We start from the raw sequence: 26,521 nt of genomic DNA, 5'->3' as shown, positions 1-26,521 counted from the left end.
TGACAGGGAGACGCGTCCATCATGCATGATGTATACGGGTAAGATAGTCTAGCTAGCTAGCTACATTTTTTGATATTACACGTTTCTAATTTTGACAGAAAGTGGTTTCATTTCAAGTTAAAGTGTACTGTTAGCTAGCTAGCTAAAGTTAGCTGGCTGGCTCACTTACTAACGTTACGTGTATGATCTTATTATTTGTATCTCAGAGCCATTTGCTTGCTAACATTGAACCTGGTTGGTTAGCTACCTGCAGATTCATGCAGGGTAGTAACGTCATGAGTTGGGATTATGGTTCATTGTTTACCTAGGTAGCTAGCTACATGTCTTAACAAAAGACTCCACTATGCAAGTAACCATTTCGGGTGCGTTCGTAAATTCAGTCTGAGCATGCCAGAGCGCAGAATAACTGATGAATTTACGAACACACAACACCCGTTGGCCAGTGTCAGTAAACGTCTGCAAAAAAGCGTAATTATATTATTGCCATCAGCACTGTTACAGTCACCAATGCTCTGGATAACATGAAAACAGCCTAATCAACTCTGCTAGGGCGAGTAAAATGGTCAGTGGGGTGATCTCCCATTAAATTAGAGAACACACCACTGACCATTTTACTCGCCCTAGCAGAGTGTAAAAAACACAATTTCAAATGTTGCCACATAAGACTGATTCAAGGCGGTCGGTCACAAATATCGAGGATCTTATTCTGCTCACATGATGATATATGCTTCACTGCCGTTTGACAAATAAAAATATTTTTGCTCTTATCGATAATAATTTCATCATGTAGATTATACCTGCACACAAAAAGTAAATGTTGTGTGCACTACGTCATCACACACTGATTTTTATCCACAAAAAGTCAATTTGGTGGAAATACATCACTGGTGGGAAAATGCGCATATTTTCTTTATGCGGATTCTAGAGTATTCACATTAAAATCTGTCCCAATTGGATGGAAACCTAGATATGTGGTTGTCCCACCTAGACATCTTCAGATGAATGCACTAACTGTAAGTCGCTCTGGACAATGACTAAAATGTAAAATGTAAATGTGCATTATAGTCGGACAAAAAGTTAATTTGTATCATGTAAAGCTTTCCTCAAAGGTTTTGAGGTTACTCAAAACAAGTATAAATTCAATATGTGTGTGCATGTGTGTTTATTTGCGTGTATACGTGCGCGCGTGCCTGTGTGTGTGCTGACCTGCATAGCCCTCCACCATGGTGATTCTGAAGTAACTATGGAATGCCGACACTGATGTGATGGTGTAGGTCAGGAAGTTGTTAGGGTGAGAGTCCTCATCTGTCGCCTGAGAGAGAAAGAGAGAGTGATTACAAGTTATTACTTGTGGAAGAGGAGTGGGGGGGGGGGGGGGTGGAGAGGGAGGGAGAGGGGGGGGTGGAGAGGGAGGGAGAGAGAGAAAGAGAAAGAGTGTGTGATTTAGTGAGTGAGTGAGAGAGACAGTGATAAAATGACTACACTTGAATGAGACAGACAATGTTTGTATGAGTTTAGATGCCCAGATGGTACAGTATCAGTGTTACAGTGTTAGAGCCTATGGATAAGACAGCAGACTGTCAGTAAGTGTGTTATTGGGCTGATTACAACTGAGGCCCATTATTAGCGTGCCAGTGTTAAAGATGCAGTCTTGAACTTTGTGTAATTTCAGCCAGTAGTTTTGAAAGTGGTGCTCACAAGCCAAAAGTGGTCCCTGTTTTTTTGTGTACTACATCATCAAATTGTATACTACGTGATCAATGTTTTGGTTTAAATTCTTATTATACAGTATGTTACGAATCCAATCTGAACGATATGTTACGGATTTGTTGTCCTTAAGATCCTGGACTGCATCTTTAATATTGGATGAACACCAGTAGAGCAGCACAGCAAACAGGGAACAGCCAGACGTGTGTGTGTCCCATTCTAGTGTGTGTGTGTGTGTGTGTGTGTGTGTGTGTGTGTCTCTCTCTCTCTCTCTCTCTCTCTCTCTCTCTCTCTCTCTCTCTCTCTCTCTCCTCTCTCTCTCTCTCTCTCTCCTCTCTCTCTCTCTCTCTCTCTCTCTCTCTCTCTCTCTCTCTCTCTCTCTCTCTCTCTCTCCTCTCTCTCTCTCTCTCTCTCTCTCTCTCTCTCTCTCTCTCTCTCTCTCTCTCTCTCTCTCTCTCTCTCTCTCTCTCTCTCTCTCTCTCTCTCTCTCTCTCTCTCTCTCTCTCTCTCTCTCTGTCCCATTCTAGGTTAATTCACACAATAATAACACCCCAGAACTACAGCTGGAATGGATAGAACATTAATCCTGAGGCAGTGAGAGTCATTGGAGCTTCCTAGGGAATCAATATGGTTTGGACATGTCAAACGCTGACTTGGGTACGTATGCAAAAATGTTTATGATAATGAAGATATTTGATTGGTTATTTCTCGGACTAAAAAAACACTACTCTCATCTCTCTCAATTCAATCCTATCGCTATATCTTTTAATCTAACTTGCTCACCTTCACACTCCTCTCTCTCTCTCCCTCTCTCTCTATCTCTCTCTCTCGCTCTCTCTCTCCCTAGCTCACTCGCTCTTGCTCACTCTCTCTTCAAATACTTAATGATAAGGCAATCACCCCCCAACCAACTAAGAGGGCTGAAAGATAAACAAAGAGAGGAGGAGGAGTAGGAAAAGAGAGGGAGAGGAAAGGAGAGGCGGAAGCAGGGAAACAGAGACTCTGGGAGGCAAAGAAAAAGCATTATTTGTACAGAGCAAGAGACAGGGATGATGTGGTCCTCTGTAGCTCAACTGGTAGAGCACGGCGCTTGTAACGCCAAGGTAGTGGGTTCGATCCCCGGGACCACCCATACACAAAAAAATGTATGCACGCATGACTGTAAGTCGCTTTGGATAAAAGCGTCTGCTAAATGGCATATTATTATATTATTATTATGTGTGTGGGGCTGAAAGGCAGAAAAGCTTTTGAGTGCTTTGTCTCACAATACCCCCTTCCCCATCATCTCTCTCCCTCCTTTCCTTTTGGCTTCACAGTACCCCTTGCTCTCTGTCCATCTCTCTCTCTCTCTTCCTACTTCCCTTCCTCTTTTGGATCTATGGTTTTCGGAGGCTTGGGGGTCCGGTCCTGGGCATATCCATAATCGCTGACACACACTCTTTCTGCTTGCTGGCTTCCTCATTTCTCTCAGGCATCATATTAATAGCCAGAGTGTTTAAGGTTAGCTCCGTCTAATCAAATACGGCAAACAGACCGTTCAGTCCCCGCTCACACACACACACAACTGCACGCATGCAAGTACACACACACACAAACATACACACACACACACACACACACACACACACATACACTGGGCAAATAAAGCACGGCGGGAGACCCTGAAACTTGCTGAGCTGTGCCAAGCTGAGTCCCAAATGCCATCCTACTCCCTATTTAGTGCACTACTTTTAACCAGGGTCGGTAAGAGGAAACGCTGAGCCATTAGTTACTATTAGTTACTATTACACCCCTTGACTATTACAACCTGACTAATAGGGGGCTGGAGAGAGATGGTGAGTATGGGATTTCTAATAGACAGACAGGGTGGAGGGTAGAGGGGGTGAGGCAGACACAGGTGTCTAACACACACAGTGGCACACATGTGCGCATGAGAAAGCAAGCATGCATGCACATACAGTGCCTTCGGAAAGTATTCATACCCCTTGACTTTTTCTGCATTTTGTTACGTTACAGCCTTATTCTAAAATTGATTCAATAGTTTTTTTTCCTCAGCAATCTACACAAAATACCCCATAAAGACAAAGCGAAAACAGGTTATTAGACATTTTTGCAAATGTTCTAAAAGTAAAAAACAGAAATACCTTATTTACATAAGTATTCAGACCCTTTGCTATGAGACTCAAAATTGAGCTCAGGTGCATCCTGTTTCCATTGATCATCCTTGAGATGTTTCTATAACTTGATTGGAGTCCACCTTTGGTAAATTCAATTGATTGGACATGATTTGGAAAGGCACACACCTGTCTATATAAGGTCCCACAGTTGACAGTGCATGTCAGAGCAAAAACCAAGCCATGAGGTCGAACGAATTGTCCGTAGAGCTCCGAGACAGGATTGTGTCAAGGCACAGATCTGGGGAAGGGTACCAAAAAATGTCTGCAGCATTGAAGGTCCCCAAGAACACAGTGGCCTCCATCATTCTTAAATGGAAGAAGTTTGGCACCACCCAGACTCTTCCTAGAGCTGGCTGCCCGGCCAAACTGAGCAATCGGGGGAGAAGGGCCTTGGTGACCAAGAACCCGAAGGTCATTCTGACAGAGCTCTAGAGTTCCTCTGTGGAGATGGGAGAACCTTCCAGAAAGACAACCATCTCTGCGGCACTCCACCAATCAGGCCTTTATGGTAGAGTCGCCAGACGGAAGCCACTCCTCAGTAAAAGGCACATGACAGCCCACTTGGAGTTTGCCAAAAGGCACCGAAAGGACTCTCAGACAATGAGAAACAAGATTCTCTGGTCTGATGAATCCAATATTGAACTCTTTGGCCTGAATGCCAAGCACCACATCTGGAGGAAACCTGGCACCATCCCTACGGTGAAGAAGCATGGTGGTGGCAGCATCATGCTGTGGGGATGTTTTTCAGCAGCAGGGACTGGGAGACTAGTCAGGATCAAGGCAGTTGAACTGAGCAAAGTACAGAGAGATCCTTAATGAAAACCTGCTCCAGAGCGCTCAGGACCTCAGACTGGGGCGGAGGTTCACCTTCCAACAGGACAACGACCCTAAGCACACAGCCAAGACAATGCAGGAGAGGCTTCGGGACAAGTTTCTGAATGTCCTTGAGTGGCCCAGCCAGAGCCCGGACTTGAACCCGATCTAACATCTTTGGAGAGACCTGAAAATAGCCAAGAAGACTCGATTCTGTAATCGCTGCCAAAGGTGCTTCGACAAAGTACTGAGTAAAGGGTCTGAATACATATGTAAATGTGACATTTCCGTTCATTTTGTGTAATAAATTAGAAAAAATATTCAAAAAACCTGTTTTTGCTTTGTCATTATGGGGTATTGTGTGTAGATTGATGAGGGGAAAAAAAACAATTTAATCCATTTTAGAGTAAGGCTGTAACATAAATTATGTGGAAAAAGTTAAGGGGTCTGAATACTTTCCGAAGGCATTGTATGTGTGCATGCACGCATGTCACGCACGCACGCAGGCACCCATGCACCCACACACACACACACACACACACACACACACACACACACACACACACACACACACACACATACACACACACACACACACACACACACACACACGCACACAGACAAACTCCACTTAAACTGTGTAAGTGAAATCGAAGAGGGAAATCGGCATGGGTAAACATGAAGAGAAAAATTACATCAAAGCCAAAGTCAGCTTGATATGGGGCTCAGGGGGTATCCTTTTTGTCACAACTTAGACCCCCTCCCCTCCTCCTCCTGCCCTGGTGTGTGTGTGTTTCTGTTTATGTCTGTCTGTCTATCTATGTGTGTGTGTGTGTCCGTGTGTGTGTGTCCATGTGTGCGTGCTTGTGTCCATCTGTCTATGTGTGTGTGTGTGTGTGTGTTTGTATGTGTGTGTTTGTGTGTGTGTGTCCTCACTTACCCTGACTCGGGCCACCTGCTGCGCGGCCTGTTCGTTCTCTCTCAGTGAGCCCATGTAGGCCTCCTTCTGGAAAAGGGGTGTGTTGTCATTGACATCCAGAACGTTGACCCACAGCCTGCCCGTGGTCTCCTCCCCACCCCCGTCCCGGGCCAGCACGGTCAGGGTGAACCGACGCATCAGCTCGTAGTCCAGATTGCCCCACAGATGCACCCAGCCTGTCTCAGCATCCAACGAAAACCTAGGGGAGAGGCATGTGACAGGACAATAACAAACCCCAGCATTCAACAGATGAGACCTATTTCATTAGAATACTTTTCAATCATGCACTTTGAGAAAAGGTGGGAGAGTTAATTGATATGGTATCTTAGTCTGTGTATTTAGGTGTGTCTTACTGGTCAGGCTCATCACTGAAGTAATACCGCACTGTCCCAAATGTGCCAAAGTCACCGTCTATAGCCTGAGGAGAGGGGAGAAAGTGATATTATTTAACGTTTGTATGTGTGTATGCAGATTGAAGAGAGAGGAGAGGGGCAAGGCACCAGCAGTCTTTGGGTGACAGTGACACACACAGGGACACATGATAGACCGAGGAACACATTTAAGCATAACACCCCACTGGATATTCAATGGATGGTCCTACCCTCTAAAAACGCTAAGGCTGAATCCCAAATGGCACCTTATTTCCTATATAGTTCAATCATTTTTGACCAGAGCCCTATACAGTATGGCAAAGTAGTGCATTATAAAGGGAATAGGGTGCCATTTGACTGTGGTGTTAGATTCCCTCAAAACAAGTTGAAGAACAAGAAATAAAGTGCAAATCAAATTACCACTATGCAAGTAGTGTGTTTACACTTTCTGGTGAAGCAGCTGTGATAAAATACATAAAATATCAGAATAAAAAGCAGCATGTTTTGGTATATAGCTGAGGGATGTGGCCAAAAATGTAACCTCTCTCCAATTAATAGATTCACTGACAGTCCATGACATCCACATGCTAGTTTCAAAAATATTTGGAAGCTATACATTGTTTCTTTACATTATTTTTGTTTGTAAACAATTGAGTAATAAAAACATATTTTTGGGGGATAGGGTAAGACAGTTGTGCTATCTCATAAGGCATTTATAAGTTATATTCTTCAAGATTCAATGGGTTTATTTTAAGAACTGAAATGACCACTGAACAGATTCCCAGGTCCCAGATAGCACCTTTAAAGTGGAACTGACAGCGTTTTAACTACTTTCCAGATATTAAACAAACAGACAATCATAATATCAGTCAAAAATATGAAATTCCCAGTTTATGCTACAAAACCATCATTAACCAACTGTAACTTTAAAAATAGGTTATATTTGACTCAAAATTCCATGATGTACAGTAAGACATTGTTGGCAGAATAGATGGATGCAGTTCAATGCATGACTAATATAATTCACCAGTACATTTCTTGGTAGTCCAAAAAAACATTGCTATCAGGTTGTAAATCACGGTATATTGTTTGCTGCCTCCACCTATTCGGGATGCACTGTTTCAGTTTCAATGACTCAATATCTTGGACAAAAACGGATGAATGTAACTAAGGCAGGGAATGTCAATACAATCAAACTTGCAAGGTCAATGATCAGTCATAATGTGGCTAATAGGCTAGCATATCTATGTATGTATCTATAATTTAGCAAGCTAAAAACACAGAGCATAAGCTGTTGGGAGGAAGTCATGTCATTATTTGACCGCAGTCAAGTTAATGGAGGAGTGACCAACTTTTTTCCCCTCATATCGTTTATCAGTGGCTACAGCTAGCGATGCAGGTGACATTTGGTTAGCTAGCAAGAAATGTTAATCGCTTTGCTAGCTAGCTATGCTGAACTTGAACGACTGTTATCCAGTTAGCATATCTCTTGCGTTCGTAAATTCACTCTGACTATCTACTTCCGACTTCAGAGCACTCTTGTCTGAGTGTGTCAGAGCGCAGAATAACTGATGAATTTAAATGAACAAAGTAATGAAATTGTTGACAGCAGCACAGTTAGTCACTATCACTCTAGATAACATGTAAACAGCCTAATCAGCTCTGCTAGGGTGAGTAAAAGGCTCAGAGTGAGGTGTTCTCTCATTTGTGCCTGAAAATAGCTAGCAAGCCTACTCCTCGGCCAGAGCATCCAATGTCAATGGTCCAGTGTGCGCTCTGAACGCTCGGAGAGCAAAATGCTCTGAATTTACGAACAGACAATCTGACAACGCTCTGAATTTACGAACGACCCAGAAGCCAACACCTCCTTTGGCCGCCATTCCTTCCAGTTCTCTGCTGCAAATGACTGGAACGAACTGCAAAAATCTCTGAAGCTGTAGACACTTATCTACCTCACTAACTTTAAGCATCAGTTGTCAGAGCAGCTTACCGATCACTGCACCTGTACACAGCCCATCTGAAATTAGCCCACCCAACTACCTCATCCCCATATTGTTATTTACATTGTTATTTATTTTGCTCATTTGCACCCCAGTATCTCTATTTAGACATCATCTTCTGCACATCTATCACTCCAGTGTTAATACTAAATTGTAATTATTTTGCACTATGGCCTATTTATTGCCTTACCTCCATAACTTACTACATTTGCACACACTGTAAATATAATTTCTATTGTGTTATTGACTGTACATTTTGTTTTGTTTATTCCATATGTAACTCTGTGTTGTTGTTGTTTTTATCACACTGCTTTGCTTTATCTTGGCCAGGTCGCAGTTGTAAATGAGAACTTGTTCTCAACTGGCCTACCTGGCTAAATAAAGGTGAAATAAAAATAAATAAAATGAACACACCCTTAGTTGTCAATCAAATGTGTTTGGTATCGATCAAATGGGTGGGCAGGCAAGTTCCCATTCAGTTGCCAAAACGTGGTTTGGGACAAGCATGCATTGGCAGGCAAGCTACAGAAGGACGAGCAAGCTACTATTCCCCCATTGTTTATTAGTCTAATTTTGAGGGCCAACTAGCTGAAAAAGTTGGAGAGGGTTTATCTAATGTTGCCTCGTTAGATTTTAGCTCATCTTGCTCTGGCTAGCATTAGTTGTTGATCTTGTTGTTGTTGATGATGTGCATAAGAGAGCCTACCTTTTCATGGTTGTTTGATGAATGGATAGGACTGTAAAGTTCCCAAATGTAAGAGCCTCCCCTGGTTTTCACATATTTGCAGAAATCCTTTCAGTTGTATTTTGTGGCTTTTGGCGAATGCGTTCTAATGATCTAAAGTCGCGCTGTCAAAGTGAATGATGGCAGGCCCATGAGGCAAATGGCTTATTTTCATAAAGGCCTACTGTAGCTCTGATCGGCTATGGCACACTGGTCTGTGTAGACTCCGGTCCTGGATGAGACATATGTTTTTATTAGGTTTTATTTACTGCATTGTCTATTAATTGTCCAAACACACGGCCACTTTTCCACTCTATATTGCTATAGAATTTTCACAAATGCCTTACTCTATGTCATTCCCAAACATTCTATGAATTTATGAAAAAGTGAAAATGACCATATCTAAGTGCTCGCTTGTCAGAAAATGTATTCTTCCTGGGGGTGTATATGAACAGATTTAATGTTGCTAAAATGCTGTCAGTTCTACTTTAAGTCTCCACTCACACAGCTGTAATTGCCTTCCTTCACTTTGAAAGTGTGGAGTAGGTTGTGTAGATTATAGAGATATTTGATGTATCTTTAAGGCAAATGTAGGGAGATGCCAAAGATGAACTATAATAAACATGTTTGATATTTTATAATCCAGATGCATGCTTAAATAAGGAATATAGCCAATGCAGTATCTAACTGTGCTTTAATGAATGAATGTATTTTATTTTTTTAGAAAGTGCCTGAGCCACGCCATCAATAGAATGAGAGGCTTCATATAGAAAAGCATTCATGACCTTTTGGAGTGGACCATGTGTGACAGCTGGACGTTGGAAAAGAAGGGTGGTGCAGAACTAAAATAAGTTAGGAATTTGCCATAAGGGGAGTAACTGTATATGCTATGTAGGCATGACTGTGCATTTGTGTGTGTATAAAAGGGATCTCTAAGCCAAAGAGAGACATTTGTTCCATGGAACAGCTCGGCTTTGTTATTTGATAAATAAAGTCTAAACTTTTGGATTCACAAGCTCCAGTTTCTTGAGAGATATTTTTGAGTTGACTACTTTTGAGTCAAATATTTCTCCCACAAGATCAGTGGGGAAAATTCCCAATTTAATTCATTGTTAGATTTTAATTTAAAGGGGATAATCTGCGATTGCTATATCACTTTTGGGGCTTTTAAAATAATGACTTATACTTGCATCCATAGCTCTTTCTATGAAGATTGAGAGTGGTTACATTTCTCCATCCCCATCCCTCAGCTATTTACTAAAAAAGAGGCGGGGTCCCACTTTGTTATTGTTTGAATTGCAGATTGCCCCTTTAAGGGAGAAAAACGCAAAAACTGTGCAAGGGTGGGAACACTTTCACTAGGCACTGAACATGTCTATTCTTATTTACCTTGGTGTTAGTGTTGATTGCGTCACAACTTTGACAACGAATATATATTTTCTCCCCATTCAATTATGGACAAGAGGTGTGATTACGAAAAAGCTTCCAGCTTTTTATTCCTAACCAGCTGGAGATCACACGCATACGTGCGTAGAGGCAACAGAGTAGAACAGCTCTGGACTTCAAGCTCAAGCTCTATGAATGTGTGTGTGTGTGCACATAATAAGCAAAATAGGTAGCAATGTTATTGCACTGGTTGGCCGTTCCACTGGCTGTCCCTACGGGTGTGGCAAGTATCTGTTTTTGTTTCAAAACCTTTGTATTTGTTTTACGTTTTGGGGAATAACATTTCCCATATTTCTGCATATTTCTCGCAGTGTAAGAGGAAATGCAGATCTGTCACAACTTCTCTCTGAGGGCAGAGTGTGCCCACCCTGTCCTCTCTGGGTAGCCCGATCTGCCTGTGACGGCCGGTTTCTATGGCCAACATGTGTTCACCGAGTATGTACATAGTCAATGCTTTTCTCAGTTCACTCTCTCTCACACGCTCTCTCTCTCTCTCGCTCTCTTGCTCTCTCTGATCCTTGATTTGTTGTCAAGCATGCTCAGAGCATATCAAACCTCAACATAGATGTCTAGAAGGGGGGGAGGAGTGACAGAGAGAGAGAGAGAGAGAGAGAGAGAGAGAGAGAGAGAGAGAGGGAGCGAGAGAGAGAGAGGGAGCGAGAGAGAGAGAGAGAGAGAGAGAGAGAGAGAGAGAGAGAGAGAGAGAGAGAGAGAGAGAGAGAGAGAGAGAGAAGAGAGAAACAAAGATTACACAGTGGCAGAGTACCTGACCAGTGTGACTGACCCAAAATTAAGAAAATCCTTGACTATTTGCAGACTCAGTGAGCATAGTCTTGCTATTTAGAGAAGCCGTCATAGGTAGACCTGGCTCTCGAGAGAAGACAGGCTATGTGCACACTGCCCACAAAATGAGGTGGAAACTGAGCTGCACTTCCTAACCTCCAGCCAAATGTCTGACCACATTAGAGATACATATTTCCCACAGATCACACCTACCCACAAATAATTTTAAGAAAAAAAATATAACATTGATAAACTCCCATATCTGTTGGTTAGGCGAATACCGCAGTGTGCAATCACAGCAGCAAGATTTGTGGCCCGTTGCATTGAGAAAAGGACAAACACTGTACATAGCTGATAATATGGTGGTCCTCTGTAGCTCAGCTGGTAGAGCACGGCGCTTGTAATGCCAAGGTAGTGGGTTCGATCCCCGTGTCCACCCATACACAAAAAAAATTTATGCACGCATGACTGTAAGTCGCTTTGGATAAAAGCGTCTGCTAAATGGCATATTATTTATTATTATTATAATATAACACTTGAAATGTCTTTACCATTTTGAAACCTTTGTGAGTGCATGGTTTACTGTTAAGTTCTAATATTTTTTTGTTTATGTTGTTTTGTGTCTTGTCACTTTTGTTTATTGTTTATTTCACTTGCTTTGGCAATTAAACACATTTTTCCCTTGCCAATAAAGCCCCATTGAATTGAATTGAGAGAGAGAGAGAGAGAGAGAGAAGTGTGTGTGTGCGTGTGTTTGTGTGTGTGCATGTGTGTGTGCGAGATGCATAAATCTAAGTGATTTTGTTTGCAATTCCTCCACACAAATACACCTCCTATTTGCTTAGTTGATCCACCCCTCAAATAATCAAACATCTCAAGCCAGACCCTCCAACAGAATCTCCAGTCATGATTGAACCATTCCTCTAACTCTAATGTCTACACTATACAGCCATTGACAGAGCATAAAATCTCACACTCCCACTTCCTAGTCCTTCCTTTGTGTAGGTCGGTTTCGAAACATTTGGGAGTGAAAGCTTCCACTCAGTGATGACAGAGAGGTAGAGAGGAACAAAGATAATCAGGCCGTACCATCTCAGGTCAGAGGAGGGTTGATGCAGCGCCAAGCTTTTATGGCTTAAGTGACCTGGAATTTGAAATACCGAGCTCCTACAATTGCTTTTCTGCCAGCACTATTCTAAAATTGATTAAATTGTTTTTTTCTCTCATCAATCTACACAAAATACTCCATAATGACTAAGCAAGAACAGGTTTTTAGAATTTGTTTGCTAATGTATTAAAAATAAAACACTGAAATATCACATTTACATTAGTATTCAGACCCTTTACTCAGTACTTTGTTGAAGCACCTTTGGCAGCGATTACAGAATTGAGTCTTCTTGGGTATGATGCTACAAGCTTGGCACACCTGTATTTGGGGAGTTTCTCCCATTCTTCTCTGCAGATCCTCTCAAGCTCTGTCAGGTTAGATGGGGAGCGTTGCTGCACAGCTATTTTCAGGTCCCTAAAGAGATGTTTGACCGGGTTCAATTCCGGGCTCTGGCTGGGCCACTCAAGGACATTCAGAGACTTGTCCCGAAGCCACTCCTGCGTTGCCTTGGTTGTGTGATTAGGGTCGTTGTCCTGTTGGAAGGTGAACCTTCACCCCAGTCTGAGGTCCTGAGCACTCTGGAGCAGGTTTTCACCAAGGATCTCTCTGTACTTTGCTCTGTTCATCTTTGCCTCGATCCTGACTAGTCTCCCAGTCCCTGCCAATGAAAAACATCCTCATAGCATGATGCTGCCACCACTGTGCTTCACCGTAGGGATGGTGCCATGTTTCCTCCAGACATGATGCTTGGCTTACAGGTCAAAAACTTGTTTCTCATGGTCTGAGAGTCTTTAGGTGCCTTTTGACAAACTCCAAGTGGGCTGTCATGGGTTCTGTCTGGCCACTCTACCATAAAGGCCTGAGTGGTGGAGTGCTGCAGAGATTGTTGTCCTTCTGGAAGGTTCTCTTATCTCCACAGAGGAACTCTAGAGCTCTGTCAGAGTGACCATCGGGTTATTGGTCACCTCCCTGACCAAGGCCCTTCTTCCTCGATTGCTCAGTTTGGCTGGGCAGCCAGCTCTAGGAAGAGTCTTGGTGGTTCCAAACTTCTTCAATTTAAGAATGATGGAGGCCACTGTTTTCTTGGGGATCTTCAATGATGCAGAAATGTTTTGGTACCCTTCCCCAGATCTGTGCCTCGACACAATCCCGTCTCAGAGCTCTACGGACAATTCGTTCGACCTCATGCCTTGGTTTTTGCTCTGACATGCACTGTCAACTGTGGGACCTTATATAGACAGGTGTGTGCCTTTCCAAATCATGTCCAGTCAATTGAATTTACCACATGTCTACTCCAATCAAGTTGTAGAAAAATCTCAAGGATGATCAATGGAAACAGGATGCACCTGAGCTCAATTTTTTGTCTCATAGCAAAGGGTCTGAAAACTTATATGAATAAGGTATTTCTGTTTTTTATTTTTTATAAATGTGCAAAAAATTATAAAAATCTGTTTTTGCTTTGTCATTATGGGGTATTGTGGGTAGATTTTAATATATATATACAGTGGGGAAAAAAAGTATTTAGTCAGCCACCAATTGTGCAAGTTCTCCCACTTAAAAAGATGAGAGAGGCATGTAATTTTCATCATAGGTACACGTCAACTATGACAGACAAAATGAGAAAATAAAATCCAGAAAATCACATTGTAGGATTTTTTATGAATTTATTTGCAAATTATGGTGGAAAATAAGTATTTGGTCAATAACAAAAGTTTCTCAATACTTTGTTATATACCCTTTGTTGGCAATGACACAGGTCAAAGTTTTCTGTAAGTCTTCACTAAGGTTTTCACACACTGTTGCTGGTATTTTGGCCCATTCCTCCATGCAGATCTCCTCTAGAGCAGTGATGTTTTGGGGCTGTCGCTGGGGCTGTCGCTGGGCAACTCCCTCCAAAGATTTTCTATGGGGTTGAGATCTGGAGACTGGCTAGGCCACTCCAGGACCTTGAAATGCTTCTTACGAAGCCACTCCTTCGTTGCCCGGGCGGTGTGTTTGGGATCATTGTCATGCTGAAAGACCCAGCCACGTTTCATCTTCAATGCCCTTGCTGATGGAAGGAGGTTTTCACTCAAAATCTCACGATACATGGCCCCATTCATTCTTTCCTTTACACGGATCAGTCGTCCTGGTCCCTTTGCAGAAAAACAGCCCCAAAGCATGATGTTACCACCCCCATGCTTCACAGTAGGTATGGTGTTCTTTGGACGCAACTCAGCATTCTTTGTCCTCCAAACACGACGAGTTGAGTTTTTACCAAAAAGTTATATTTTGGTTTCATCTGACCATATGACATTCTCCCAATCCTCTTCTGGATCATCCAAATGTACTCTAGCAAACTTCAGACGGGCCTGGACATGTACTGGCTTAAGCAGGGGGACACGTCTGGCACTGCAGGATTTGAGTCCCTGGCGGCGTAGTGTGTTACTGATGGTAGGCTTTGTTACTTTGGTCCCAGCTCTCTGCAGGTCATTCACTAGGTCCCCCCGTGTGGTTCTGGGATTTTTGCTCACCGTTCTTGTGATCATTTTGACCCCACGGGGTGAGATCTTGCGTGGAGCCCCAGATCGAGGGAGATTATCAGTGGTCTTTTATGTCTTCCATTTCCTAATAATTGCTCCCACAGTTGATTTATTCAAACCAAGCTGCTTACCTATTGCAGATTCAGTCTTCCCAGCCTGGTGCAGGTCTACAATATTGTTTCTGGTGTCCTTTGACAGCTCTTTGGTTTGGAGTGTGACTTTGGAGTGTGACTGTTTGAGGTTGTGGACAGGTGTCTTTTATACTGATAACAAGTTCAAACAGGTGCCATTAATACAGGTAACGAGTGGAGGACAGAGGAGCCTCTTAAAGAAGAAGTTACAGGTCTGTGAGAGCCAGAAATCTTGCTTGTTTGTAGGTGACCAAATACTTATTTTCCACCATAATTTGCAAATAAATTCATAAAAAATCCTACAATGTGATTTTCTGGATTTTTTTTCTCTCAATTTGCCTGTCATAGTTGACGCGTACCTATGATGAAAATTACAGGCCTCTCTCATCTTTTTAAGTGGGAGAACTTGCACAATTGGTGGCTGACTAAATACTATTTTCCCCCACTGTATATATATATATATATATATATATATATATATATATATATATATATATATATATATATATATATATACCGTGGGGAGAACAAGTATTTGATACACTGCCGTTTTTGCTGGTTTTCCTACTTACAAAGCATGTAGAGGTCTGTAATTTTTATCATAGGTACACTTCAACTGTGAGTGAGAGACGGAATCTAAAACAAAGATCTAGAAAATCACATTGTATGATTTTTAAGTAATTAATTTGCATTGTATTATATAAATAAATTGTATATATATTTAATCCATTTTAGAATAAGGTTGTAACGTAACAAAATGCGGAAAAAGTCAACGGGTCTGAATACTTTCCTAAGGCACTATCTATATAAAATTAATGAAAATGATTGGTGGTATTTATATTGTCTATACACTATAATTATAATGTATGGAGAAAATATCACATTTTATGTTTCCTCCCTTAACATCTGGCAAGGTGTGACATATTGTGCTGCCAACTCTATCACAACAGACCTTTCCCCCGAAAGTACTGTTGTGATAGAGTTGGCAGCACATTACAGTATACAAGTTAATCTTTGTTTGATTATTCTGTCAGATTTGTAGACATTTTCATTGTGGATTTGGGGAAGAAGGACTCAATAAGTAATCTATATTTGGGGCAGAAGATAAGAAAGTGTTCTTCTCTTTCTATCTCTCTTGGCCCACAGTGATGACATAGTCTTCCAAGTTCTCTCATGCATGGGTGGTTTGTGGAATTTCTGTGTACATTTAGGATGTTTTAGCAACATTTTGTTTTGCTCATGTTCACTGTCAGTGCCCAGTTTAGGCAGTAGGCATTTAACTCTGACAAGCTATACTGTAACCCTTGTTCTGTTGGAGACAACAAGACCAGGTCATCTGTATAGCTTAATGTCTTTGTTTTACTTGGAGGATACCAGGAGCTGTATAATATTTCAACTGTTTCGCAAACTCTATATAGATATTAAAAACTGTTGGGCTGAAATTGCTGCCCTGGGTGACCCCTCACCCCTGTGTGAAAAAATCTGCTATTTTCTGACATATTTTAACACAACATTTATTTTCATTGTACATTGATTTAATAACGTTGTAGATTCTTCATCCATTTCCACTTTGGATGAGTTTGAGGAATCCTTTATGCCAGATGGAATCAAATGTATTTTTGAAGTCAATAAAGCAGTCAAATATTTTACCCTTGGTGAATTGATAAAGATGTTTTTGATAAGGGTGTGGCGGGTGTAGATGTGATCAGATGTTTTGGTAGGAAGCCAATTTGACATGGACATAAAACACTGTCTGTTAAGGAAGGTCTGTATCCTTGTATTAACTATGCTGCAGAAAACCTTCCCTAGATTACTGGTCACACAGATACCGCAATAATTATTAGGGTCAAATTTGTCTACACTTTTGAATACGGCAGTGATTATGCCTTTATTCCATATTTCTGGAAAGTATACTACATTTAGCACTAGGTTGAAGAGCTTTAGTATGGCTTCCTGCAGCATAGGGCTGCTTTTCCTCAGCATCTCAGTGCAGATACTGTCTGGCCCACAGGCTTTACTGCACTTGAGGGCTTAGATTTTCTCTTTCAGCTCTGTTTTAGTGATGGGTATATCCAATGGATTTTGTTGGTCTTTAATTGCTGTTTCTTAGTTTTGTAATTTATCAGCTATATTGAAGAAAAATATAAATGCAATATGTAAAGTGTTGGTCCCATGTTTCATGAGCTGAAATAAAAGATCACATACATTTTCCATACATACAAAAAGCGTATTTCTCTCAAATTTTGTGCACACATTTCAATGCTTATTAGTGAGCATTTCTCCTTTGCCAAGATAATCCATCTACCTGACATGTGTGGCATATCAAGAAGCTGATTAAAAAGCCTGATCATTACACAGGTGCACCTTGTGCTGGAGACAATAAAAGGCCACTCTAAAATGTACAGTTTTGTCACACAACACAATGCCACAGATGTCTCAAGTTATGAGAGAGAGTGCAATTGGCATGCTGACTGCAGGAATGTACACCAGAGCTGTTGCCAGATAATTGAATGTCCATTTCTCTACCATAAGCTGCCTGCAACGTCGTTTTAGAGAATTAGACAGTACGTCCATCAGGCCTCACAACCGCAGACCACGTGTAACCACGCCAGCCCAGGACCTCCATATCTGGCTTCTTCACCTGCGGGACCATCTGAGACCAGCCACCCGGACAGCTGATGAAACTGTGGGTTAGCACAACCAAATAATTTCTGCACAAACTGTCAGAAACCATCTCAGGGAAGCTGATCTGCATGTTCGTCGTCCTCACCAGGGTCTTGACCTGACTGCAGTTCGGCGTCATAACAGACTTCAGTGGGCAAATGCTCACCTTTGATGGCCATTGGCACCCTGGAGAAGTGTGCTCTTCACGGATGAATCCTGGTTTCAACTATACCGGGCAGATGGCAGACAGCGGTTTGCTGATGTCAACGTTGTAAACAGAGTGCCCCATGGTGGCAGTGGGGTTATGGTATGGGAAGGCATAAGCTACCCAGTTCGTCCATGGCCAGCATACTCACCAGACATGTCACCTATTTAGCATGTTTGGGATGCACTGGACTGACATGTACGACAGCGTGTTCCAGTTCCCGCCAATATCCAGCAACTTCACACAGTCATTGAAGAGGAGTGGGACAACATTCCACAAGCCACAATCAACAGCCTGATCAACTCTATGTAAAGGAGATGTGTCGCGCTGCATGAGGCAAAGGGTGGTCACACCAGATACTGACTGGTTTTCTGATCCACACGTCTACCCTTGTTTTTAAGGTATCTGTGACCAACAGATGCATATCTGTATTCAAATATTTTACCCTTGTATTCCCAGTCATGTGAAATCCATAGATTAGGGCCTAATTAATTTATTTCAATTGACTGATTTCCGTATATGAACTGTAACTCAGTAAAGTCTTTGAAATTGTTGCATGTTGCATTTATATATTTTTTCAGTGTAATTTGGTCTGAGTCTTCTGGCATTCTGGATTGTCATACAGTTTTTCAAATATGTTTTTCTTATTACAGTAAGGGAAAAAAGTATTTGATTCCCTGCTGATTTTTTATGTTTGCCCACTGACAAAGACATGATCAGTCTAGATTTTTAATGGTAGGTTTATTTGAACAGTGAGAGACAGAATAACAACAAAATAATCCAGAAAAAAGCATGTCAAAAATGTTATAAATTGATTTGCATTTTAATGAGGGAAATAAGTATTTGACCCCCTCTCAATCTGAAAGATTTCTGGCTCCCAGGTGTCTCTTATAGCTGAGCTGAGATTAGGAGCACACTCTTAAAGGAAGTGCTCCTAATCTCAGTTTGTTACCTGTATAAAAGACACCTGTCCACAGAAGCAATCAATCAACCAGATTCCAAACTCTCCACCATGGCCAAGACCAAAGAGCTCTCCAAGGATGTCAGGGACAAGATTGTAGACCTACACAAGGCTGGAATGGGCTACAAGACCATCGCCAAGCAGCTTGGTGAGAAGGTGACAACAGTTGGTGTGATTATTCGCAAATGGAAGAAACACAAAATAACTGTTAATCTCCCTCGGCCTGGGGCTCCATGCAAGATCTCACCTCATGGAGTTGCAATGATCATGAGAACAGTGAGGAATCAGCCCAGAACTACACGGGAGGATCTTGTCAATGATCTCAAGGCAGCTGGGACCATAGTCACCAAGAAAACAATTGGTAACACACTACGCTGTGAAGGACTGAAATCCTGCAGCGCCCGCAAGGTCCCCCTGCTCAAGAAAGCACATATACAGGCCCGTCTGAAGTTTGCCAATGAACATCTGAATGATTCAGAAGAGAACTGGGTGAAAGTGTTGTGGTCAGATGAGACCAAAATCGAGCTCTTTGGCATCAACTGAACTCGCCGTGTTTGGAGGAGGAGGAATGCTGCCTATGACCCCATGAACACCATCCCCACCATCAAACATTATGCTTTGGGGGTGTTTTTCTGCTAAGGGGACAGGACAAATTCACCACATCAAAGGGACGATGGATGGGGCCATGTACCGTCAAATCTTGGGTGACAACCTCCTTCCCTCAGCCAGAGCATTGAAAATGGGTCGTGGATTGGTATTCCAGCATGACAATGACCCAAAACACACAGCCAAGGCAACAAAGGAGTGGCTCAAGAAGAAGCACATTAAGGTCCTGGAGTGGCCTAGCCAGTCTCCAGACCTTAATCCCATAGAAAATCTGTGGAGGGAGCTGAAGGTTCGAGTTGCCAAACATCAGCCTCGAAACCTTAATGACTTGGAGAAGATCTGCAAAGAGGAGTGGGACAAAATCCCTCCTGAGATGTGTGCAATCCTGGTGGCCAACTACAAGAAACATCTGACCTCTGTGATTGCCAACAAGGGTTTTGCCACCAAGTACTAAGTCATGTTTTGCAGAGGGGTCAAATACTTATTTCCCTCATTAAAATGCAAATCAATTTATAACATTTTTGACATGCGTTTTTCTGGATTTTTTTGTTGTTATTCTGTCAGTCACTGTTCAAATAAACCTACCATTAAAAATCTAGACTGATCATGTCTTTGTCAGTGGGCAAACATACAAAATCAGCAGGGAATCAAATACTTTTTTCCCTTACTGTAAGTGAGGCATTAAGTGTTTCCATAGTTCCCAAAACAAGTTTTGGTTTATTGCCTCTTCAATTTCTTCAAGCTTCTTAGACATGTAGATAGCTGTTTTATCTTGTAGCAACTTTTTATATTGTTTTAGGGCCAGGTAATATTTTACACATCCATTCTGGTCTGTGGGGTTTCTGAGTTTATGGTTTGACAATTGTCTCAGGTTTTTCAATTTTTTTTTGACATAATTGTGTTGGCTGTTCATTCATATGTTGCCAAATTAATAAAATTTTAGTCATTTAGCAGACGCTCTTATCCAGAGCGACTTACAGTTAGTGAAGGCGTAGATGTTTTTTTGGGGGGGGGTTTCATACTGCCCCCCCCCCCCCCCGTGGGAAACGAACCCACATCTCTGCCGGCCAAACCCTCCCCTACCTTGGATGACACTGGACCAATTGGTCGCGGCCGGCTGCGACAGAGCCTGGACTCGAACCAGGATCTCTAGTGGCACAGCTAGCACTTAGACCACTGCGCCACTCGGGAGCTAATGTCTTCTTTACTATAACTAAATGTTATGTACTGAAAGCGGTTAGGCATGTTAGCAATTTCTTTGCTGTTTAATACTGTGTCATTGGTCTTTTTCCATTTGGAAATGGGAGGGAGATTGAATAGACATGGTTCCTGATTTGGGATTTTGGTTGACTCCATAGATTTTTTAAGGTAAAATGTGATCTTGGAGCGATCTGACAGGGCAAGTTGTGGCATGACTCAACTAAAGGCATTAATATGTTCACATAGGATATTAATATCTTCTGATTCCCTGCCATATTTTATTGTGAGAAGTTTAATAGAGGGTACAATCAGTTCTCTGTAGTTGTTTGGACAATTTGTGGATATATCTTTGATGTTCCATGTTTCATGTAGAATAACAATGTCAATATTCTTAATAATATGTAAAAAAGTCAGGGTTTGTGCTTTTCACATCAAAGGTTGAATGTTCCAGAAAATCGAATCACATTTTATTGGTCGCCAAAACAGATTTGCAGATGTTATCACAGGTGCAGTGAAATGCTTTTGTTTCTATCTCCAACAGTGCAGTACTAATACCTAGCAATACAAAACAATACAAACATAATCCAAAAAGTTTAAAAGAAATTAAAAAATGTCGGAACTAATCCAATTAACAACACAAATTGCACTGTAACAGTAATCCAAATGCAATCTATACTTATTTACACAAGAGGAATTTACACAAGATTACTAGGAATGATATGTACAGCAGTAGATAGTAGTGCCTTCAGAAAGAATTTATACCCATTGACTTATTCCACATTTTGTTGTGTTACAGCCTGATTTCAAAATGGATTACATAAAAAAAATGTATCACCCATCTACAAACAATACCGCATAATGACAAAGTGAAAACATGTTTTTAGATTTCTTTGCTAATGTATTGAAAATGAAATACAGAAATATCTAATTTGCATACACTACCAGTCAAATGTTTGGATACACCTACTCATTACAGGGTTTTTCTTTATTTTTACTATTTTTTATATTGTAGAATAATAGTGACAACATCAAAACTATGAAATAACACATATGGAATCATGTAGTAACCAAAAAAGTGTTTAAAAAATATATTTTAAATTTGAGATTCTTCAAATAGCCACCCTTTGCCTTGATAATAAAAATAATGTATTCACTAACTGTAAGTCGCTCTGGATAAGAGCGTCTGCTAAATGACTTAAATGTAATGTAAATGTAAACCACTACTAAAGGACACCAATACGAAGAAGAGACTTGGGCCAAGAAACACAAGCAATGGGGATTTGTACTTTGGTCTGGAGTCCAGATTTGAGATTTTTGGTTCCAACCGCTGTGTCTTTGTGAGATGCGGTGTGGGTGAACGGATGATCTCCGCATGTGTATTTCCCACCGTAAAGCATGGAGGAGGAGGTGTTATGTTGTGGGGGTGCTTTGCTGGTGACATTGGCTACCACAGCATTCTGCAGCGACACGCTATCCCATCTGGTTTGGGCTTAGTGGGACTATCATTTGTTTTTCAACAGGACAATGACCCAACACACCTCCAGGCTGTGTAAGGGCTATTTTACCAAGAAGGAGGGTGATGGAGGGCTGCATCAGATGACCTGGCCTCCACAATCCCCCGACCTCAACCCAATTGAGATGGTTTGGGATGAGTCGGACTGCAGAGGGAAGGAAAAGCAGCCAATAAGTGCTCAGCATATGTGGGAACTGCTTCAAGACTGTTGGAAAAGCATTCAAGGTGAAGCTGGTTGAGAGAATGCCAAGAGTGTGCAAAGCTGCCATCAAGGCAAAGGGTGGCTATTTAAAGAATCTCAAATATAAAATATATTTTGAATTGTTTAACTCTTCTTTGGTTACTACATGATTCCATATGTGTTATTTCATAGTTTTGATTTATTCACTATTATTCTACAATGTAGAAAATAGTAAAAATAAAGAAAAACCCTGGAATGAGCAGGTGTGTCCAAACGTTTGACTTTTACTGTATATATATATATATATATATATATATATATATATATATATATATATATATATATTCACCAATCCCATGTAATTACAGTAAAATACTATAAAATACAAACCCTGCTTCCCTTAAATTAATTAAAATCATTCATTCATCCATCCATTCATTCATTACAATTAATTGTATAATATTTCTTAATGTAAAATACTTTACAGCATCCCTGCAGCAAAGTAAAATTACAGTATTAACCTCGCAAATCTAATGCTGTAAATTTACAGCGGAAAGTACGTTTTACAGTGTAATATTTCCCATTCACCTGCAACAAGTATCTTCAGATGAACCTGTGATTTTCCTATTTCTAGAGAAGGAAGGGTAAAAGACTGAAGGAATGGAGAGGAGAACAGGAGAATAGGGCAAAGAGTGAGAAGAAAATGGCCATTGTGAATAAATATTTACCAAGCACCCACCACACACTGTTTTTCTCAAACACATTGACAGACCCCGAAATCCATTAGTGCTATAATGGCTAAAGGAAAGAAAGGAACTGAAAATATGATTGGAGGCAATAAATAAGAAATGAAAGAATACAAACATACTCAAACCCATGGAAGAGAAAAAACAAAGAGCAATTTTACTGATAGGAGATGCCAGCCTAAACTCTCCAGGGTGAGAAAGAGACTGAGATGGAGAGAAAGATAGAACTGGAAAGAGAGTTAATCACAATAAATATTTATAATGATAAGTAACACAGCAGCTGATAAATATTAAACAGTCTGTGGTCTGGGCTGCTGTCTGATTGTGTGTGTTTGTGTGTGTGTGTGTGCGTGCGTGCATGCGTGCATTTGTGTGTGTGTGCGTGCGTGAATGTGTGCGCGTGAGGGTGGGGTGGGTAAGGCTTGTACATACATAATCCATAATCAGTTGAATCATAAATATTAACTTAAACAAAGCATTTCAATGACATTTCAGGTGCTTTTTAAAATCACTGGAAAAAGTGCCTTTCAATTTGCATAAGTATAAATAATTGTATCTACTCGGCCCTACCTCCACCTGAAGATCCACCACTCTGATACATACTAAACTCTGGAATGCACAACACCCTGGTAGCTTGTAGACTACAGGCATGGCCACAAAATGTAGGGAAATAATACTGTTAATTAACTAATTAACGAACGAACGAACAAGGTAGCTAACTAACTAACTGACTGATAAAAACTAATGAACAAACAAACAAACAAATGTACAAACTAACGAATGAAGAAACGAATGAACAAACAATGCACAAACGAACAAACGTACGAACCAATCAACCAACGGACAAACTAACTAACTAACATAAGCCTAAATTCTGTGATACTGTGAGACACCACATCCATACTACAGTGAAAATGTTCATAGATTTTCAGTGGCTTTCCATACAAATGCCAGTGTCTGCCATCTGTGTGAACTTCCCTGGCTTTGTCAGTAGCTTCACAGAGCCTAGTTTGTGAGAACAGCAGCTAAGAGTTTAGACAGTTGCTGCATGATTGTGACTCACACAGGTAGAGTGCTGGATCATGTTCAGTAGACACAAAACAAAAGAAAATGGCCTGAAACAGAGAGGTAATATCGGAACTTGTCCAATAAGAAAGACTGCTTTTCGTTTTCAGTCGCAAATCATTTTTAAACCTGGTTCACTGAGTTCTTGGTGTGGCAATGAGCAGCCTAAAAAGTCTGTTCACATTTAACATTGGCACTATGAAGTGCTAAGAGGTTATACAGTGCCTTGCAAAAGTATTCATACCCCTTGGATTTCTTCAAATTTTATTGTGTTACAAAGTGGGATTAAAATTGATTTAACTGTAATTTGTTGTCAACAATCTACACAAAATACTCTGTAATGTCAAAGTGGTAGAAATAATTTTGTTTTGATTGATAGAAATTAAATAACTAAAATATACTTGTTGCATAAGTATTCAGCTCCCTGAGTCAATACATGTTAGAAACACATTTGGCAGCGATTCCAGCTTTAGTCTTGGGTAAGTCTCTAATCTTTTCATAATTCTTCAAGCTCTGTTACGATGTTGGGGATCATGGCTAGACAGACATTTTCAAGTCTTGCCATAGATTTTCAAGCAGATTTAAGTCAAAACTGTAATATGGCCACTCAGGAACACACTACACACAATACCCCATAATGACAAAGTGAAAACATGTTTTTAGACATTTTTGCAAATGTATTGAAAATGAAATACAGAAATATTTCATTTACATAAGTATTCACACCCCTGAGTCAATACATGTTAGAATCATCTTTGACAGTAATTACAGCTGTGAGTATTTCTGGGTCAGTCCCTAAGAGCTTTGCACACCTGGATTGTACAATATTTGCACATTATTCTTGTAAGAATTCTTGGTTGCTATACAGCCATTTTCAAGTCTTGCCATAGATTCTCATGCCGATTAAAGTCAAAACTGTAACTACGCCACTCAGGAACATTCAATGTCGTATTGGTAAACAACTCCAGTGTATATTTGGCTTTGTGTTTTAGGTTATTGTCCTGCTGAAAGGTGAATTCATCTCCCAGTGTCTGGTGGAAAGCAGACTTAACCAGGTTTTCCTCTAGGATTATGCCTGTGTTTAGCTCCATTCTGTTTATTTTCTAACCTGAAAAACTCACCAGTCCTTAATGATTACAAGCATACCCATACCATGATGCAGCCACCACCATGCTTTAAAATAAGGAGGCAGTTATTTAGGGATGTTTTCTGTTGGATTTGCCCCAAACATAAGGCTTTGCATTTAGGCTAATTGTATTCCTTTGTGGTGTTTGTTTGCATTATTACTTTACTGCCTTGTTGCATACAAGCCCCCTGTGTAGCTCAGTTGGTAGAGCATGGCACTTGCAATGCCAGGGTTGTGGGTTTGTTTCCCACAGGGGGCCAGTATGAAAATGTATGCACTCACTAACTGTAAGTCGCTCTGGATAAGTGCATCTGCTAAATGGCTGTAAATGTAAAAATATGCATGTTTTGGAATATTTGTTATTCTGTATGTGTATTCTTCTTTTCACTCTGTCATTTAAGTCATTATTATGGAGTCACTACAATGTTGTTGATCCATCCTCAGTTTTCTCCCATCACAACCATTGAATACTGTAACTGTTTTAAAATCACCAATGGCCTCATTGTAACATCCCTGAGCTTAATTCCTGTCTTGCAGCTTAATTCAGAAGGTCAACTGTTTCTTTAATGTGTCTGGGTGGTTTAATACATAATATATAATTATTAACTTGACCATGCTTAAAACGATATTCAATGTCTGATAGTTTATTGTTACCCATCTACCAATCACTGCCCTTCTTTATGAGGCCGATGTTGTATGTATGGGGGACAGAAGAAGGGTTAGTCATTCATATTATTTCACAGAGTGAGTCCATGTAACTTATTATGTGATTTGTTAAACCACATTTTACTCCTGAACTAATTTAGGCTTGTCTAAACAAAGGGGCTGAATACTTATGCAACGACTATATTTTAGTCAAAAATATATATACTTTTTCTTCCACTTTGACATTACAGAGTATTTTGAGTAGATTGTTGACAGAAAATGACAATTCAATCAATTTTTATCCTACTGTGTAACACAATCAAATGTGAAGAAATCCAAGGGATCTGAATAATTTTGCAAGGCACTGTAAGTACGGTCAGTCCCACTTTATGGCTGAATAGAATGGTTATCTAACATTTCATAATGGTTATTTCAAATGAACAGGACTTTTTGTGTGCTGTTAAATTGCTTATCTTTATGCAGAATGTTGAGAATACTAATTTGCGTTCATTCATAATAATTCATCTAAAGAATTAGTAAAGCATCATAAATACATTTCTGTGCACACACAGGAGAATAAGATGTCAGACACTTGTTTAATCAGGGCTGAGCAAATCCAACCAGTACCTTCCCTATACTGAATAGGCCCCTGTGATCGCATTGTTCACAACTATGAACAGAAACAGAATGCAGAGCCACATACCCACACCAATATGTACCTTAACTCATTTAAATTAATTCACTGGCATTTATTCACACATACCACAACAGTACACACAAAGGCAAAAGAAGGGACACGCGCACATGCAGACAGACAGATTTATACCCTAAGGATACGCACAATTCTG

General features: G+C 40.8%; 1 protein-coding gene across 1 annotated transcript in view; it reads right to left on the bottom strand.

Moving 5' to 3' along the window:
- Nucleotides 1–26,521, bottom strand: part of LOC311114077 (cadherin-23-like) — a gene marked incomplete at both ends in the record, with an annotated part of 213,759 nt that overhangs the window by 71,733 nt on the left and 115,505 nt on the right. Inside the window, 3 exons of the mRNA XM_084189355.1 lie at nucleotides 1,207–1,312; nucleotides 5,638–5,875; nucleotides 6,030–6,094. Coding sequence (XP_084045481.1) covers nucleotides 1,207–1,312; nucleotides 5,638–5,875; nucleotides 6,030–6,094 — 409 coding nt within the window. The remainder of the gene's footprint in view (nucleotides 1–1,206; nucleotides 1,313–5,637; nucleotides 5,876–6,029; nucleotides 6,095–26,521) is intronic.

The sequence above is a fragment of the Coregonus lavaretus genome (genome assembly GCF_964263955.1).
Source record: "Coregonus lavaretus genome assembly, contig: HAP1_SCAFFOLD_660, whole genome shotgun sequence".
In the NCBI taxonomy this organism is placed as follows: Eukaryota; Metazoa; Chordata; class Actinopteri; order Salmoniformes; family Salmonidae; genus Coregonus; species Coregonus lavaretus.
Note: the sequence above shows the minus strand (reverse complement) of the source record. Positions and strands in the feature narration are given on the sequence as shown.